Source organism: Cucumis melo, chromosome 9 (assembly GCF_025177605.1).
Source record: "Cucumis melo cultivar AY chromosome 9, USDA_Cmelo_AY_1.0, whole genome shotgun sequence".
Classification (NCBI taxonomy): Eukaryota; Viridiplantae; Streptophyta; class Magnoliopsida; order Cucurbitales; family Cucurbitaceae; genus Cucumis; species Cucumis melo.
Window position 1 is genome coordinate 9,704,947 of NC_066865.1, and position 20,464 is coordinate 9,725,410.

Sequence of the window (20,464 nt, forward strand, 5' to 3'; positions counted from 1 at the left end):
ATTGCGATAATCGAATAATAATCAATATCGAATAGCAATTAAATATCTGTACATTACATAGCAATAAAGTATTGATTAGTATTATAGAGAAGTTTTAGGTTTTTGTATATTAATGCTCAACATCTATTATTTCACACATATATACATGCATATATATATATATATATATATATATATATATATATATATATAGAGTAGGGTCATAACAATTGAATACAAGGAATTGGTAATGAGATTTTATATTCGGGCTAGTCCAATATATTAGAAATTTAAGAAACAATTTAATTTATTTATTTCTCAGCACTTCGCTTCCGGAATGACAAAGATATCAATAACCCACCTTAAAGCACACAATAAGCTAAGATTGATATCCCATCATCAGTACTGCATGCCCGTTCAACGCCAGAGAGTGCTGTCAAAGGTAGATTCTTCGAACCCATGATGTAATCCATAGTCTTTTGTCCCTTGAAGATATTTCAATGCTCTTTTGATCGCTTTCCAGTTAGTATGAGATGGATTTTTAATAAATTGACAGTTTATTGACGATGAATGATAATATCTGGTCTTGAATGTTTTGGGTATTAATTTGTTGTATGCCTTAGTTTATTGTTTTCATTTTTCTTATTGGAACTTTACATTTGTATATCACCCCTGAAGTTTTAGTCAAAAGGATGTGAGCTATGTTCTAAAACTCGCGATCGGTAAATGCCGAACATTTTTTGTTTATTTAATAAAGTTGTTATCGATGTATTATTCAATAAAGAATTATTGAATATTTGCTTAGTAGTTTATAATTCTAAATCCGATAAACTAAAGTTAATTGACTATAGTATGAACAGTTTTAACTTTACATAATGATGCTTTGTTTATTTGTTGTACATGCATTGTTATATCATAAGTTTGTCATTAAGGTTCTAATTATGCAACTGTATCAAGACGACATGATTATGCATATGACATAAAATGTGCAATCAACGTAATTCTAGTTTGTTGCTTAAACCTAATTGTGTCTATTGATTATTGAGTACAAGTTTTCCTCTCTTTTTGAAGTGTATCGAAAATATAGGTTTTTTGGGTAAGATAGAGTTGAACACAGAAATTTTAAGAAATTGGGATTATAACGCCGACTTTTATCCTTGTGTTGTATCTATACAATCTAATTCAACTAAGTTCACAATATTAAGTATCTAGACTACTTATATTGTTTACATTAATGATGTGTTGAAAGGTGACATGGATATGAGTGATTATGTATGTCTATTGTCCTAACTTTGTTATCAAACTTAGGAAGTAATGCACAAGAACTTACTATGCAATAATGCGAGATGAAAAGAAAAGATATATCTCTAAAAGCGATACAAATAACAAATTTAACTTCCAATCAAGCCAAGTAATCTTTCGGTGCTTTCGCCATGTATGCTTGCCTTTTAGAATGCATATGCTAAAATGAACAGGCAATTCATATCTAAATCTTTTTTGACGTGATACTCATGTTTCAACCATTATTTAAGACAAACAACCTCTCGGCGCCTAAATGCTACATAGACTTGCATTTTTATGTATATGATAAGGTGTAAACTGCATGATTGATTTTATTTATAAAATAATTTCTATGCTTGTTCAGTAAGGTCTTAGTTACTTGCATTCTTGAGTAGTTAATTAACTCCCACTACTTAATTCATTCTCTCGAATAGAATCAGTTGTTGATTATAGCTATAACTAAACAATCTAAATATTGCTACCATCCAAAATTTTCAAATAAAGTAAAGAAATGGGAGACTAATAAAGAAATGAACATTTCATCAATATTGATATTAAAAACTTTAGGTCTCTTGGGCATGAAGTTTATAGTACAAATACAACAAAAATGAAAAGTAAAAACGATAGAATAAAGTGATGCGTTGAGGCATTCCAACATGTTGCATTCCTTGGCTCCACAATTGTCTATACACGCCAAAGTTAGGGGAATGAGATTTGGTAATCTTCTTTCTACTCTTACCTAAAGATACAAAGAAAGAAAGGATAAGGATAAGGATGACAATGACAAATATGCAAAGTTTTAGAGAAGGTAAACTAAAAAATCTGCTTTCTCCAATTCTTTCACACACTATGCAATGTAGGCAAAATAAAGCTTAGGTTGTCTATTTATAGGCATTTGAATGACGTGGTTGCACATGGCTCTAACTTCACAATAAAATTCTTCTAACACTAGCTCAAAGACACTTAAACTTTGCGCTACTTCCATTTTGCACCATTCTGAATGTCACATGGTACTTTCCTCACATTCTCACCAACTTGTTTGTCTTCTACCGATTTTCATCGCATGGTATCATTCTTGTAACTTGGTTGGTTAAAGCGAACAAGATTCAATCGCTTAGGATAACTTCTTCATTTTTCTCTGTCTTCTTTCTATAAAAAGCTTGAGTTAAAACAAGGAAGACTGTGATAAAACAGTGTTTTGTCTTTTGCAACTCCAAGATTGCATAGTTCACAATTTCATGGAATTTATTAGGCATTATTTCACTTTTATTGCATTTCTACTTCATTATTCTCCATGAAAAGAATATTGTAACTTGTATTTGTACAAGTTATCAAGTGACATAAAAGTGGATTGAGTTCAAGTTTATAGTCTAGATGATCTATAGTATAGGAATAAGATTGAACGCCTTATTTTAGGGACATTATAGATGCAACCTACTTTGTATTTGATGTAAGCGATGTGATCCTAAATAGTTTATATGAAGACATGCTAGTAGAGGTGTCTTACACTAGATTATATATGACCGAACCATGAAATAGTCACTTTTACATTACAAAATCGTTTACAGTTTAAAAGTAACTCTTTCGAACTTGATGACCTAGGTAACTTGACTTAATCCTAATCTACCTATGAACTCCTACTTATTTAGGATTATCCTTAGATCTGCATATGTGAGAGCAACTCAACAACACTAACTCAATAGACCTCTCATTCCAAGGGTAAGACTTGGTAAATAGTTGAGGACATAGGGTGTAGGATGGAATTTACTTTTACACACTTCTAGGGATATTAGAGAGGTAATTATTGACTCTCTGTTTTGAACAAGGAGTCTTACCCTCTCACTGGCTCGTGTGAGATTCAATTTAGTGGTTGGACCATAAACCAATTGTTCATTACAAGATCATCTGGGACTTAACGAACAAGATGTAATTTCAAGGGTAAAATAATATTTTGACCCAGTTGTAATTATGAACAACTTATGAAAGATTGATTTACTTATCATGGATGTATCAAGTGAACACAAATATATCTATAGTGAGGAATGCACAAGTACAGGCTATAGTGGACAATCCTGTTATTTAACGAATGTTGATTAGTTAGGTTAAAAGAGTTTAGTCGATTAATCTTGGATCGATGAAACTCATGATTTGTAGATCTATTAGGTTGAAGAGATAAGAGCCCTAACGTTGTCGAAAAAAATTTACATAACCTTTTTTCAATTTATTTAGGAATTAGAAATACTAATACGTTCGTAAATTATACATACATAAACATACTATTGTACAAATGCTAAGCATGCTTTTAAAATAAAATTAGAGTTACAAAGAAATTGAAACTTACTCATGTTGTCATATCTGAATTCTACTCCCAAACTGAAAAACACCGCCACTTGGAGTCTTTCTATTCTCTTAATGATTGAGATTGTTAGCTTATGAGAACCAAAATTGGATTTAGGAATACAAAGACATTTGTTTTCTTGTTTTCTTTTTTTTTTTTTTTTTTTTCTTTTCTTTTTGAGAGATTAGATGGAGACTTCAATTCATCAAATTGCTTAGTCTTTTGAGATAACTTTTTTCCTTTTATTCGCGATGAAGAAGAGGAAGTTAGCAAGAGAGTTTTGAAATACGTGGTATGCTTCCTACATCCCTAAATAACTCCCACATTGTGGGAGTTATTAATTTAATTTAATATAAAAATAAATAATTAATTAATTATTAATTAAATTATATTTAATAATATCTTTTAAATCATATTTAAATGATGTCTATTACATAACCTATAGTTTTAATTTATTTAATTTAATTAAATCAAATTTAATTAAATAGAATTAAACTAGGGGTCTTTTGATAAATATAACAAAACGGTAAAATATTTATATTGCATAGAATAATTCTAAAAATGGGAAAAGCCTACAGACTCGCAATCGAAAATACAAAAAAGGACCCATCAACCACGCCGTGAACAACGCGTGTAATATATTTGGTACACGATCGTTTAGATTTGATTATTGTTTGGTACACGATTGTTTAGATTGGATCATTTAGATTTTAATAGTCAAATCTAAACGATTTACTTTTTCAATTCTATCATTTAATTTAGTTACATAATCATTTAGATTTGGTTACACGATCATTTAGATTAGATTTGGCTAGATTTTGGTAGCCAAATCTAAACGATTTTTTTTTCAAAATTTGGTGCACGATCGTTTAGATTTGGCTAAACGACTTTTTTTAAATTCTTTTGTATACGATTGTTTAGATTTGTCTATACAATCGTTTGTTTTTTTTTTTACACCATCGTTTAGATTTCGGTTACTCCAATCTAAACGATTTTTTTAAAATTCTTTATACACGATCTTTTAGATTTGACTATTTTTTGTACACGATCGTTTGGATTTGGTTACCCAAATCTAAACGACGTAAAAAAAGAAGAGAAAAAAAGAAAGACGATCGAAAGAAGTTGCAGAGAAAAAAAAAAGAAGAGGAAAAAAAGAAAGACGATAGAAAGAAATCATAGCAAAGAAGAGAAGAAAGACGGAAAGGCAAACCTGGAATGTTTAAAAAATAGTTAACTTCATGGGTTTTGTTACACGGACTGTAAATATTTTAGTAGTTTGTTATATTTATGAAAATTTTTTCATTAAACTAAACTATTAATTAATTCTCCAATTAATTAATTACTAAATTAAATATCTTATATTTAGTTTCATCCAAATTTGAATTATATTCATATATAAAATTTTCTCAAAACCTATAGTTTTAATGTGTATCATATACGCATTAAATTTTAAACTATAATTTGAATATGAATGTAATTCACATTAAATTAATATTTGAATTTATTCAAAATATATTATTCTCTCATCAATTAATTTTGAACCATGTTCAAAATTAAATTTATATAATAAAGTTTAATTAAAAATATAATATTTATATTCTAATATATCACCATACATTATAATATTTCCCTAAGTAAATTTTAACATTTCAAATTATATCCAAGATATATTAACCTCTTCATTATCCTTATGAACTATAAAATGGACCTACAAATTAGAAGCTACAACAATATGAAATTAATTAGTTAAACTCATTAACCATATTAATTAATATTCGTTAATTGTGTGTACACTCTACTAAAGACTCACGATTAAACTCAACACTGTAAATATATTTATGTGTTCATGAATATAGACAAATAGCGGCAAGTTAGTCCTTTACAAGTGTCAATAACACCAGATGGTTCAAAATTATCATTGTACCCCTATGTTACTTCTCAGTCATTAAATATCAATGTACCTCTAATGAACAATTTGTTTATGGTCCAACCAATAAACAGAAATCCCTCTTGTACCACAAAGATGGTAGAGCTTTTTGTTCAAATCCTAGAGACACATCATTTAAGGAAATACCAATCTACTTACCTTAAAATCAGGAATGAATGAATTTCATCTTGTGTGATTATGTTCCCAGCTCCCCACTCAATTTTGTCTCCAAAATGATAAGTTTATTGAGTAAAAATCAAAGAACAATCCTTTATGAACAGGAGTTCATAATACACTTAGGATTAAGACTAAGTTTCCTAGGTCATCTTAGTGAAATAGAAACCTAACTAGTTAAAAGAGTTACATCTAGTAGTTATTATTTTGTGGTTTGGTCTTATGCAAACTCATCAAAAAGTATACCTCTACTCGTATATCACCTACACGAACGCGTTGGATCATTGCACTTGTATCAAATACAAAGTGGGTTATATCCATATTGTTACTAGTATAAGGTTGTGAGGTCAAGATCCGAGAAAGGGAGTCCTGTTGAAGAAGAGAGGTGCTGAGGAGTGGGATGATCCTTCTAAAATAAAAGGATTGATCATTCTAAAGATAAAATTCAAGGGAAGAAAGGAAGTATCGTTTGGAAAAAGGCGATAGAGGGAAAGTTGTTGCGGCGGAGGGGTTCTATCTCAAGAAGAGTTAGGTGATCTGGTGAAGTAACAAAGTCAAAAAAGAAGTGGGCAATTGTGGTCTATTGAGAGAAAGAGAAGGCAAGGAAGAAGAAGGCGAAAAAAGAGTTTAGCTTCTCGAGATGATAAAGTTTGCATCTTGAGGGGACGTCTAATCATGAGTTGATCGTTGTCTATGTGTCGAGTTTGAATTTGGCTGTAATGTTGTTGCAAGGCAGTAAGGTGACACGTATAAAGTATAATTCAAAGTTGACGAGCAAAGAGAGTAACCGATCCAAAGGATTAGTATAAATGGGGGTGAAGGCCTAAGAGAAGTGTTTTTATTTGAAAGTTTTGTTGAGAGAAATGTAAGGAGTTAAGTTGCTGCTGAGAGAGCTTTAGGCAAGAAGAGACGTTTGGGGAAGAAAAGAATCAGACATTTGTGTGAGTGACTTTCCTAAACTAAAAACTCATGCATGAGTGACCTTCTTAAACTAAACACTTCTGAGAGGGTGATTTCTAAGCTCAATGATTTGTAATGTTTTCTAAATAGATTCTTTTCGAATATGTGAGATATGCATAACACGTTATATAACTTTCTATGTTATTATTATTGTTGTTGTTTGAAAAGAGAAAACTACTGCTTTCTATATGTTGATTGTGATGAATGCGTGCAAACCATTAATCTTGTTCCTATCAAATAATCAGTGGTTATGTGGTATGCACATAATGTGAATGGCATTGTATGGACTGTCGATGCAACAAGAAAGGGATGAATCACAAAACTTCTCAAATGTTGTGGATGAAGTGAACATCACAATAGCTCAATCGCAAGATACTGGTGAGAGTGAATCATAGTAGGCTTGGCGAGGGAAAGGATTCATGTTCTTGATGGGAAGGAATAAGAGAAGCTAATATGAGATTTCTGTGATTTATGAAAATTAGAGTTGGAAGATGTGTTTGATAAATGAAAATGAATTTTTGCTTAACTTATATTCCCAAAAAGGTTTTCTAAAATCTTCACTCACTAAGTATTTGACTTAAGTGTTTAAGTTTCTCTTCTCCAGTGATCAAGCATTGAGACCAAGTAAGGAAAGGTGAGATGGATTATGACGCAAGAAAGTTAATCAAGTTAACCGTCTTCGGATGGTTTAAAGTTATTACGTTTGGAGAGGGGTGCATCCTAATTTTGTTTGTGGGATGGCCTTATCTTTGAGATGAATTGCTAGGCGATCAAGAAGAAGAATACGAAAGGGGTTCTTATACTCTTAAACACCTTGATGCAAAGAGTAGCATCCCAGTGGATGTAGGAAGGCGTGGAACTTAGAGTTTAGGTTTTATTTTGTGCCTTGCAAGGAAAAAAAAGTATTTGTAAAGCATTTGATCAAGTAATAAAAGCAGAGTTGTGTTTTCTATTTTTTTGCTGTGTTTGCGCTTATGGCTTCGTGGCTAATGAGTTTAAGTATTTTCCGCTGCGTTGAGTTGTAAAGATCTCCTGAGTCCAAAGTTGGAACTCTGCAATGGAGAATGGTTTGAGAAGTTCAACTTACTAGGAGTTCAACTTGATCTTGCGGAGAGGCACACATTGTGTGTTTAGGCGACACGCCTCTTTCTGGTCGCATGGTGGCTAGAGGGGTGGTGCATGATAGGTACCTAACCTTATCCCTTTACTATAGACTCTTTAAATTGTATCTAGAACATTAATCTTTGTATGTCACTACATACAGTTCAAGACTCATTAAATAATTTAGGATGTTAGTTTGTCGTATTTAAGTTATTAAGATAAAACTAAAAATATAATCAATAACGTTTTTTTAAAATTACTATAATAATACCTTATTAATAATGGTTAATATATTATATTTACTCTCTACAAGTTTTAGGACATAAAACTCAATATAGGTCCATCTAGTAGCTCATATCAAAATTTATCTTAGAAAGTGTGATTTGTTCGAATTTAGCTTGATAGTAAAACCACAAAAATATTCAATATATTTAAAAATTTGACGAAGAGAGAGCAGTGATACATAAGTAAAATTTAAATATAAAAAAGTGGACTAGAGATTCAAAGTCAGTAAATCGAATTGATCGGGTTTAGTGGGAATTTAGTATGGATATTAAAATAATAAATAATTAAATTATTTTATTTTATTAATTATTTAAATTAATTTTAAATTTAATACATCCAGGTGAAATTGGATTTTTTTACAATAGTTTCATAAAAAGTCAAAGGTTGACTTTTGACTGTTGGTGGTCAAATTTTTTTATCAAAGTCAATAGTTTGACTATTGACTCATTTAGTGGAAACATCTCACATTAGTGTGATTATTCAACATTTAGTGCTAAGATGAATAACCTTCTTGTTTGGGGTTGGTGTTCATCTCACTAATTTGCATCGCCAAATCCGCTAAATTGCATTAGCTAACTGTCAATTGATATGCAAATATGATGATTTGCATGATCTTGGCTATATATATATATAGAAGGTATTTTTTTTAGATTACTTCTTCTTAAAATTTAGTGAGCTTTAACACATATAAATAACTAATTTTTAAACTTTTATTACTTAAGTCATACATTTACAACGTTTTACAACACTTAACGAAATTACATAAACAACACTTTAACTTATGCTAAACGCTTTGGCAGTCCCTTCTCGCCTAGCAAGCCCTTCACCCTTTTCTTACTTTGGCTTTAATGCCCGATAACATGAGGAATAAAACTCAAAAACATAAGTCAAAAGACTTAGTGAGGTTTAAGAAAACCTCTATACGAAATACCTTTTATAAACATCATTGTTCGAATCAAATAACTTAAACACATCTTTTAACATAGACATATCATTTCGCACATAGACCTCATTTCACATGAATACACATTAGTCATAAACATATTCCTTTCACGAAGGAACTGAATAATTCTCAATGCAAAGTTTCATCATCTTGCGTTTAGACTACTATGATGGCCTTCTCATCAACGTCATTCGAAAATATCTTGATTTATCTCTTGTTGCTTAGGCCGAAGCGCAATACAGATCTTTTATGCATTATCCCGCCTCATTCCACCATGCACGCCTTTTATATATGGTTGCTTTTACTCTTTATGTGCACGTAACAATTAGCTCATTGATAGAAAGAAGACCAATGGTTTGCACACCATTTCACAGTCATTGGAAATACATAAATCATTTTTTGATCATAGCATAAACTTTGATTTGAAATACCATTTGGAAACATTCATATATCAAACATTATTTCAAATCAGTAGAAACTTGAAAAGAAAGCTTTTAACCAATTATTTTAAGAAAAACACTCACAAACTTAGAAATTCAAACTCCTCTTGCTTATCATCTTCTCTTCTCATTTAGCACTTGAGCAACACTTCAACACTTAGCTTTTCTCTTCAATTTTTCAGAGTAACAATACTAAATAATTTGGTGTCACCCCTCCTATTTATACTAATCTCAAAATGGGTTAGTCATGCTTAAACTCTTAATATTTCGTCAGCTCCTACTCTTATTGGTGCACATGGAAGCTTAGTGTTTAATTTAACTATGCTTAGCTTAAACCTCTTCACGTGGGCCATTAAATATCCTAAGGAGGTTTAGAAATTTTCTTACCTCTTATTGCCTAATCTTCGACTTTTGGGAGAAACTCAGTCGCGTGATAACTCTGCTGCGTTGTAAGGTTTCCTTGCCTAACTCTTCATCTCGCAATAAGCTTCAAACGCCAGCTTTTAATCACCTAGCCAATGTCAAAATGCCTTCTATTTAATACTTAGTCAAATACTAGCCTTTATTAGGTACGAGTCTCACAACTCTTCCTCACTTTAGAAATATCGTCCTCGAAATTTGAATAAATACTAACTTTGAACTTTTCAAAACTACTTTCTTCATTACTTAACTTTTGTAATTACAACTTTACATGGCATGAAAAAATTATAAACAAAACTACAAACTTGATCTTTACACTATCTTATTTTCTTATTTTCTCTTAAACTCTACATCTAACACTTTTTTTCCTTTATCAAACGTAGAGCCTCCCTGCATAGACTATTGAACTGAGTGAAATTCCACTCTTGTTGGAGTTGATCTTTCTTCGTCATCTCCAAACTTATTTTGGCATTCACTTTTATAATGCCCCTTCTCGCCACATTGGTAGCAAGTGATGCTCTTTTGCCTACAAATTCCCACAAGTCTTCTACCATAGTCATTACACTTCAGTTTGTCATTGCCACTCCAGCGCGACCCTTGACTCAATATAGATTTCTTAGGATTTCCTATACTCTCTCCTTCTTCTACTCTACTTAACTCAGAACTTGGTTTCTTTATGTCCAAATTCTTTTCAACTCGCAGAGCCACACAACCAACTCTGCATAATCACATCTTAACACGATGGGCACAACTGAAGTTCTTATTTCTCCTCTTAATCCATCTACAAATCACCTGCACTTTTTTGTTTTTGGCACGACTAAACCCATAGGGTACTTAGCTAATTCTATGAACTTCTTTTCGTACTCCACGACAGTTAAATCACATTGTACCAAATGTAAAAATACATCTCTCTTTTCTTCTTTATAAATCTCAAAAACAAATACTTACTATTGAAAATTTCCTTAAATTCTTCCCAGTCAACTCTTCTTCGCCTGTTTTCCTAAAAAACCTACCAATCTTCTTTGTATTCTTGCAATAAGAACATGGCTAAATCTACTTTTCTTTCCTGCGAACATTGTGTAACTCTAAAACACTTCTCTAATGTCTTGATCCTTTTATCAGCTTCTCTTGGTTCAGTTGTTCCAGTGAACTCAGTAGTTCCTAATGCCTCCAATCTCTCTATTCCAAATTTCTTCTCTAATTGTTGTGTCATAACATCAATTACCCATTGAGCAACTCTATCATACACTGTCTCTTCTTGTTCTCTTCTCACATCTTGGTTAACTAAATGCACTTCTAAGTCAATTGTAGGCTCAGTGGTTTTCCTTGATCCAACTCTTGCTCTTCTTGGCGGCATAACTTCTACTATTGCCTACTAAATAACTTAAACACTTAGCTCACCCAAAACACACTTCAAACCATCAGGACCCAAAATGCACTTCAAACCATCAGGTTTCCAAAATCATGCTCTGATACCAAGTTGTCACAGCCCACCCCGCAAGCACCCACTAGATGTGGTATGACTTTGAGTATCTGCCAAAACACTCTGCCTTAAGCTTAAACTAACTTAAGACATAAATTTATGGTCATGAACAACTTAACACATAGAAGTAACCAATTTTTAAACTTGTATTACTTAAGTCATACGTTTACAACACTCTACAACACCTAGCGAAATTACATAAACAAAACATTAACTTAAGCTAAACGCCTTGGCAGCCTCTTCTCGCCTAGCAAGCCCCTTACCCTTTCCTTACTTTGACCTTAATGCTTGGTAACCTGGGGAGTAAAACTCAAAAACATAAGTTAAAAGACTTAGTAAGGTTTAAGAAAACCTCTTTACGAAATACCTTTCATAAACATTATTGTTCAAATCAAATCACTTAAACACATGAAAGGTTTAAGCTAAGGATATTTAATGGCCTAAGGATATTTAATGGCCCATGAAAGGTTTAAGCATTATTATTGCATGCAATAAGTGGTAAGAAAATTTTAAATTTCATGCAATAAGTGGTAAGAAAATTTCACGTGATAAGTCAATCGCGTTCTAAGGTTTCCTCACCTAACTCTTCATCTTGCAATAAACTTCAAACACCAGCTTCTTATCGCCTAGCCCATGTCAAAACGCTTTCTCTTTAATAGTTAAATACTAGCCCTTCTTAGGTATGGGTCTCACATCTACAATCATTTCATGATCAATTACAACAACAAATACATTGGAATTACATAATTCAAAGGTGAGGTCTCTAGTTCTCTGTTTTTTTCCAAAAAGTTAGCATGTTTTAATCCTTGAAATTCATGCAAGTTAAGCTTTTTTACTTTGATAAGCTTCCACTAGCATGTTTATTTATCTTTCTGTATGTGAGAGATATTGGAGTGTGCCTATTGTGCTTCGATAAAGTGATGGTTCTTTCGTGGGTGTTCCTTCAAATGATTAAATCACTTTAATTACTACTTCCTGCTGGGGTGTTGCAAGGCTTGAGATGAGACAAAAAATTTAGTCTTTCTAACAAATCTGATATGTATTTAGCCTGAGTTAAGTAGATTCCACTGTTGTCCCTAATTACCTCCACACATAGAAAGTACTTTAAATCACCTATATCTTTGAAATAAAAAGTCTTGTCAGGTACCTCAACAAATTTTTCTATGGTCTTCTTATGACTCCCTGTCACAAGAATATCATCAACATATAGTAATATAAAAATAATTAATATACGTTTGTAGAGGTAGAACAACGAAAAATCAGATTTGGGGCTCTTAAAACCTCATTGAAGAAGTGTGGATTTCAAATTCTCGTACCATTCTCTTGGAACTTGTTTTAGTCCGTACAATATCTTGTTTAGTTTACATACATTCTGAAGTTTGAATACATAAACCATAACCCTCAGGTTCAAATATGTAAACATCTTCTTTTAGCTTTCAATTAAATAAAGCATTATTGATATCTAGTTGTCTACTCTCCCAATCATTTGTCGATAAGCGTTTTAACCACAAGATTAAAAATCTCATATTGAAATCAATTCCAGGATGTTATTGAAAGCAATTAGCAATAAGTCTGCTGTATGCCTTTGAATAATTTCATCCTGACTGTATTTGGATCTTGAACATGAAGGAAGAAGATCCCCTACGCAGCTGAATAAATTTACATAACCCAATTCTCAAATTTAATTAAGATTTGGAAATAGACATACATGGACAAAATCAAAGAGAGAACAAATTCTACTGAGATTTAAATAGATTAAGCATGCTATTAAAATTGATTCTAAGGGAAGAATTTACACTTATTCACGTTGTAGTCTCTGACAAAAAATGTTCTCCTTGGGATGCAAGATTAGGTATTGTATTCTTCTTCAAAATTAGAGGGACGCCACCAATTGAAAACCAACCTCTAACTAGTTTAAGGTTTTTGGCTTGTGGGAACCCATGGAGATTAGGAATCTTTCTTAGAAGAGAAAAAATGAGGAGAAGTTTTATTTTCTGTAATTCACCAATTACATTTTGCTTCACCTTCCTATCTTTTGCAACTTATTGAAGAAGAAGTGAGCGGTTGTGCATGAGATAAAATGTGTGAAAATTTCACATTCAATCTAATCTAAATTAAATTAAGGGTCTTCTAAAAAATATAACAAAAACGGTAAAATAATTACACTCTATCAAACAATTTTGAAAATGGAAAAAGCCCTACAAACCCACAATGTGAAATACTAAAAACGCCTCAATCAACACACGATTGATCGGCCACAGTCATACGCGATCGTGTAGACAAAAAGCACGATCTTGTAGATTACCATAGATAAACGCTAAACGATGGTGAAAAACTTTAGATCTAAACGATCGTGTAAAGTACCTTCAACGAGTGCTGCATATGTACTCTGATTGTGTATGTAAGTATAAACAATCGTTTAGAGAAGCCAAGCCCAATTACTCATAATTACAAAATGACCATCGAAATCAACGTGCTATAAAAAGGAGAAAGCACTTGTTCTTCATCTTCTTCGAATCATTTTCGTCGTATATCTTCTACATCAATTGTTTATTTTCTCATACCTTCTGTCCTTCTTCTGAAATTCTTCTTCCTCTTGTTCTTCACCTTCCGTTCTCATCAATCTTCAAAATTTTGTTTCCGGCATTCTGGTCGTTGTTCAATAATTTGGTTCCACAACAAAATCTATCTCCATCTATCTCAATCTATCTCCATCATCTATCTCTATCTATCCCGATCTATCTCCCATACAAAGAGGTCTGAATCTATATTCATTATATTTAATTAAATAATCATTATTATTCTATATAACTTAATCCTAACTTTTTTTATATATATAAATAGATAGTGAGCAAGAAGCAAAAATTAAGAAAGAAAAAAAATGAAGCATCACCTAACAAATCAATGAAATCTAAAGGAAAGCCAAAAGGAAAAATATTAAGAAAGAAAAAAAATGAAGGTAATAAAATAGAATGTCAATATCTGTCTATATAGTATTCTGTCTTTGTGTATATTTGTGTATCTTTGTCTGATTCTCTATCCTTGTTAATTACAATGTGAATAGTGTTGTGTATTTGTGATTCAGTAATAATAATAGTAATAGTAGTAGTAATAATAGTAATAATAATAGCAGTAGTAATAATAATAGTAGTAGTAATAATAATAATAGTAATAATAATAATAGCTCTACCGCACGTTACTCCTCTTCGACGATCTACACCATCACTACGTCAAGCACTGTCGTTGTTTGTCTCTATGAAGCTTGCCACCATTCGACTGCTTCCCGTCCAACGAGTCCTGTTGGTCGTCTCTCCACGTTCAAGCCACGAGAACCGCAGCAGCCTCTTTCATTTCGCAAGTCGAGCCGTCCAACGTCAGCGAGCCGAGTTGAGTCAACTGGTCCCCTTCTTCATGCGAGCCGAGTTGCACAAGCCAACCTTTCTTCTTTCCCATCTGTGCGTCGAATCGTTTTCCAGCCTCGTCAGTCACCTTTTTTGTGAGTTTTTTTTTCTTTTGGGTTTTGGATATACACATCAAATGTTAATTATTATTGGTTCGAAAAATAAATTTATTTTGAGATCTAATTGAGAGTTTTTCTTGAAGATTTGAATTGGCAAATTTTGGAATGTTTAACATGTGGAATTCTGCCATCAAGGTTGGATTGGTTTCAACGTAGTTAAATTGGGAAAATATGGATACTAGCCAAGGGTAGACTTTATTAATTAAGGTCATTAAAAATTTTCCCCTTGTTTAGGATTGAATTGATTGGGGAAACTTTAGTGTTAATCAAGGGTTTCCTTTTTTAGCCAATCTCAGGTAAAAGATTCTACTAATAGACCTTCGAATGAAAATTTAAAAGCATGCATGTGTTGATTGATTATGCATTGACAATACTTCAATAGATGAGTGGAAGGAGTTGTTGGTTGATCTTATGTGATGTATATGTTTGATGGATTACATGATTTTAGATTGTTATGATTGATGTTTCATGTCATGCTTATTTAGACTGTTACATGCTTCTAGGAACAATGGTATCTGTTAGCTTTTAGCTATTAGAATGTGTACCTACATGTACGGTGTCCCTCGGGATCCCTATCTTTCACTGTTATGACTGTGTTTGTTAGATGAGACCATCAATCTATCATGAATCATATGTGGTCCGGCGGGATCACTAGATTGTCTGGTTTGATGTATCTTCTATAGAATCTCCAGACTAATGAGTGTTCCCACGAAATCAGTAGACCATGTATGTTCCTTTAGGATCACAATACTTTATAATTGAGGGTACCTTCTAATGGAACGTTAATGTTTATATTCACTCTTTTCTATGTTTAATAATTTAGGCAAAGGTAGAGGAAATGGAAAACTAGCAAGTGACAAGAATGGCCTGTGACATGTCATATGAGGACTCCACAGGTTTTGCTTTTACTTTTCTATATATGTTTTCATGATTTGAATGTTAGAGGTTTTCTGTTTTTGAACTTAGGATTATTTTATGCTTATTCTCTTAAAAATTAGATAGGGTCGGAACTAGGTTATATTTTCATAGTTTTTTTTTATTGTTTTGCCAAATTTGACCCCTAGATAGTTGTTTCAAAAGTATTTAGTAAAGAATTAGTTTTTCCTATTTTCAAAAAAATGCAAATTTGTTATTTATTACAAAGTAATGATCTCAGCTTAGTTTGAAAAGTTAGGTCGTTACAATAGTAATTATGGTTATTTTCATAGTAGTTGTTATAATTCAAGCGATTATGGTTATAACGATGGAAGCAACACATCAATACCACAACTTTCGGGTGAAAGAGATGAAGACTCAAACTCGCCTCTATCCTATCTGCATTCGTCAAAACATCCTCATTGGAGAAAACATGATTTGATCCAAGATATCCTCCTATTGGATTTCAATCATGTTAGGAACTTTGAACATACTATGACTTGGAAACTATATTGTTACCAAATAAATTATGCTAATGTTGTGCTAGTACCTCCTACTAGATCATCTTTTTACTATTGAATCTTGTATTTGACTTTCATTTTGTTTGACCGGCTTTTTAATGAAATATTCGGTTTATAATCACTTTCACTATTATCTACTATTCCATTATCGATCATATTTGGCTTTTTATTATTGATTTATATGCTCAAAGTTATGAAGACATGGGGTAAGTTAACTTTTGACCCAATAAATAGGCTATTAGTGAAAGTCATAGTTTATTACTTTGATATGTTTGTTATAAAATATTGTGATATTTCTCAAAATATTTATCAATATATTCGTAAATTTGAGTTAATATTTATACCTTTCATGATACTTTCATCCTTGGTTCTAGTGGCTTGGAGGTGCCTTCATACATACCGTACATGACCCATTTTTTGTAGCTCAGACATGAAAGTTTATCCATTACATATGATATAAATTCTTAATTTGCAGTATTTTAATTTTGAGTTTTCTTAAATGACTACGTTTAAATTTCTAAAAAACTGAATTTTATAGATATTTTAATTAGCACACAAAAGTATTAATTAGAATGAGATATCAATAGGGACGGATACATGTGGCAAAAGTTAAAAGTAAAAGAGATAAAAGAAACTGTACACAAATTTAATATGGTTGAACAAAACAGGAGGTACTGCCTTTCACAAGGTGTTCCACGCTCTAATGATGATAGCCACTACCCTTCCAGCCAAGGAAACCAACACAAAATAGCCTGTCAAGTCTCCTCCTCACTATCCTCTTCATACTCAGAATCCGATTCGTCATTTCGAGGTTGTACAAGAGAATTCATATCGAATGTTGGCGTAGTTTCCATCTCCTCCATATCTATAGTATCATAACTCATCCTTTCCACAAACTTTTCATCAGCACAATTGAGAAGCCATGAAAGTGAACAACTAATTCCCTTCTGTACAACTTTCCTATGTCTGGGCTTTATTGTGGATTCTAAACCATAAGTAAAGAATGCAGGAAAAGTGGCCAAGTCTTCTAAAGGCCTTCCCATTTCCATTTGGAAGAACTCAAAGCTGTGTTTCATTATGTCAATATTCAAAGCAAGCAATTGGGGACATCCTATAACCATGTTCTTTACTTGAAGCAAAGAAAAACCACAAGTTTTTAAGAAATCTACATGGTTTATCACAGCTGAACGGCTGAGGCTAACGATTTGTGGCATCTTTTCGATGATGGTGCCGAAGTTATCGTTGTCCAATTCAATTAATGATTTTAGCAAATTTCTCTGAGTTTGAAGATTAGCTTCTAGGTCCATTCCTATTATCTCAGCATATTGTGCTACTATAGAAGGAAGGTACGCTTCTCTTACTTTGAACTCTAAAAGCAATTGAATATTGGGCTTGACTTTTTTTTCCAATCCAAACCCCAGAATGTGTGGTCGCTTCTCTATTAACCTAGCCACTGCTAACCTTGGAATACCCAAACCTTCAAGATACTCGACAAAAGGCTTGATTACTCGAGCAACCCGCATTCCCAAAATCTCTGGGTATTTGGTTAAAATCCCTCCAATTTCCCTTCTTGCAACTCCAATGCCTACCAAATACGCCACCGAAGTACTCATGGTTCCCTCGAGCTTAAACCCCAATACTTCTGGATATCTCTCGAGAACACGAGGGATATCGTTTGGCTTAATATCCATGCCTTGAAGATACTTGACAACTGGAGCAAGGTCGACAACAACACTGGAATGGAGTACTTGCGGATACCTTTTTAAGAACTCAGTGAAAGTAGATTTCCTAACGCCTAATTTACCAAGGTAATCAAGTACCGGTATCATATTTTTCTTAACACTGCAGCCAAGGACGAGAGGGTAGTTATTTATATCTTCGATTGTAAGTCCCAATTTGAGAAGAAAATCAACACGTTCCTTCATAACATCGACTGTTACAGGAAGCTCCAGTCCATCAAGTTCATCAGGAACAACACCAATTCCACGCAAGAACTCATAAACCTTTGAACGGTTTTCAAGCCTCACATTCTTCATCTCGACTAAACTAGGGCGACTATATAATGATGAACCACTACTACCTCCTTTTCTACCCACTTTAGAGCTGTAAGGCTTTGATGAAATAGTTGAATGCAGAGATTTGAAGACTGTTCTCCTATCACCATGAGAATATTGTAGCTGTGTAGTCAAACACCTCCTTTTCTCATGGATACAAGACGTTAGAAATGTTGGTGTGGCAGTAAATTTGAAGTTGTGACATTCAAGAGTAGACATCTCAAATAACATGAAGGAAACATTAGGTTTTACAACACCGGCATGGCCTCTGATCATTGTCCCTTGAAGCTTTACACTAATTGTTCACCTGACAAAAGTTGCATACATGTTATAATTTTTTCATAAAGCATCTCAAAGGACACAATATATTTTTAGGAATATTGTACAAGATGACTTTGCTCTACCCTATTACAAGATACGTGTATACTACTAATCTAATATTCACTAGAAAATCGATTTAAGTTGCCCTCCAGTGCATTTTTTTATAGTTCATACTCACTCTCAATTAATTTGAATGGTTAACAAAAACAATCAGGAGATTTTTTCTTTTATAATTAATCATTTTTATTTTCTTGTAATTTATTTCAACTCTTATTTTCTTGTAAGTTTCTTTATGAGATTATTTCTTGTAAGTTTGAAACTACAGACAGCGTAAAAATAAATAAAAAGTTAAAAATAAAATCAGAAGTTCCCTTTTTATTATTATTTTAAAAATATATTAGAAAGAAGAATATATAAATATATTTAAGAGGAGGAGGGAGCTTTTCTTCAGAAAATTTATCCGGTGTTCCGGAGAACTTCACACCCTTTCACAAACTCACAGTGTAGCAGCAATTGTGAGAGATTCCACTTTTACAGCACATGACACAAATATTGGGGGGGATGCACAAGCAGGAAAATCTCCCTTGAACCTTATCCATAGAGTTAATTTTAAGGCCATGGTCCACCGGAAAAATTTTACTCTTTTGAATGGCACCATCCCGGATGTGAAAGAACATATCTTCAAGCACTCATCTTCTCTAAGATAGCAACCAAAGCAGACTTGACTTGACTGAAAACAAGCTAGACTTATCCAGCTTTCAAATTACTATCCCTTTGTGAGGTAATACAAGGCTCCATATTATCATCCCTTTCCATAACTCTTATACGCTGTCTTTGACAATCAAAATTTTAAACACATCAGAAATTAAGTGTTTGAGGGATTAATCGGCAATCCACTTATCACGCCAAAAAAACACCTTCTCCCCCCTTCACACTTTCAAAATACCGTTCTCCCAGAAGAAAAAGAAAGGGGAAAAAGCTGTGGCTATGTCCTTCCACAAACTAAACGTGCAACTCGAATCTATCCTCATATTTGTTTTTTCATTACTTTTATGTACGATTCGGTTCCAAATCACTTTGGTGCATAAGTTAGAAAACTACTAAAAATGCAATTATCTCGCTTTCCTTCTTTCTCCAAACTAAAAGCAGCTACTACATATGAACCGTAAAAAGCATAAAGTTCACCTCAAGAAATTGCGTCAAAGAGAAGTGAAATCCGAAGGCGTGGTTGCGACTGACGACTTGAGAAGTAAATTGTTGCGGCAGCCGGCGTCGAGAGGAGAAGTGACTGAGGGGGAGGCGTGGTGTGAGTAATTGTTGGGGCGGCCGGCGTCGAGAGGAGGAGTGTCTGGAGGGGGAGGGGTGCGTGAGTAGGCTTGTAGGAGAGGGAGATGGAGAAGTTTTAGGATTTTCCAACTAATTTTAGTTTTCTATTTTTGAATTGGGCTGAGGGTTGTTCTATGGGCTGGGCTTAGTTTATTAGGTAATTCGGTGGGAGTGGGATTGGTATTGGTTTTAACTAAAATAATGGTTAATTATAATTGGTAGCAAATTTTTAGAATAATTATTAAGTACGTAGCAATATTTTAAAAAAATTGCAAATATAGCAAAATCTATCAGTGATATACTTCTATCGTTGATAGACTCTTATGGTTTATCAGTGATAGACCAACATTTGCTACATGGTCTATCGGTGATAGACTCCTATCATTGATATATTTTGACAGATTTTGCTATATTTGCAATTTTTTTAAAATGTTGCTAGATAATTAATTATTTTGAATATAATTGCTAAATTTGCA

The 20,464-nt window shown here is 32.9% G+C and overlaps 1 protein-coding gene and 2 long non-coding RNA genes across 4 annotated transcripts; 1 reads left to right on the forward strand and 2 right to left on the reverse strand.

Moving 5' to 3' along the window:
• Window positions 1–11,459: 11,459 nt before the first annotated feature.
• LOC103503366 (uncharacterized) lies at window positions 11,460–13,377 on the reverse strand. The gene is made up of 3 exons (XR_540793.3): window positions 13,128–13,377; window positions 11,911–12,026; window positions 11,460–11,627 (listed from the first exon to the last, which is right to left on the reverse strand). It is a non-coding gene; the product is annotated as an uncharacterized LOC103503366 (long non-coding RNA).
• LOC127150816 (uncharacterized) lies at window positions 11,973–16,101 on the forward strand. Its single transcript, XR_007823408.1, has 3 exons — window positions 11,973–12,085; window positions 15,675–15,747; window positions 16,063–16,101. It is a non-coding gene; the product is annotated as an uncharacterized LOC127150816 (long non-coding RNA).
• Window positions 16,102–16,801: 700 nt separating this feature from the next.
• LOC103503367 (transcription termination factor MTERF4, chloroplastic) lies at window positions 16,802–20,093 on the reverse strand. 2 transcript variants are annotated; one of them, XM_008467541.3, is made up of 2 exons: window positions 19,848–20,093; window positions 16,802–18,648 (listed from the first exon to the last, which is right to left on the reverse strand). In XM_008467541.3, the coding sequence occupies exon 2, from the start codon at window positions 18,615–18,617 to the stop codon at window positions 17,043–17,045; it is 1,575 nt and encodes a 524-aa protein (XP_008465763.1). In that variant the 5' UTR covers window positions 18,618–18,648; window positions 19,848–20,093; the 3' UTR covers window positions 16,802–17,042. The 2 variants fall into 2 exon arrangements, with proteins under 2 accessions (XP_008465763.1, XP_008465764.1); XM_008467542.3 differs by having other exon boundaries at window positions 19,163–20,073.
• Between the last annotated feature and the right edge of the window lie 371 nt (window positions 20,094–20,464).

What these genes read in the sequence shown, in the direction of transcription:
- LOC103503367 (XM_008467541.3), bottom strand. Translation starts at nt 18,617, where the DNA reads ATGATCAGAGGCCATGCCGGTGTTGTAAAACCTAATGTTTCCTTCATG.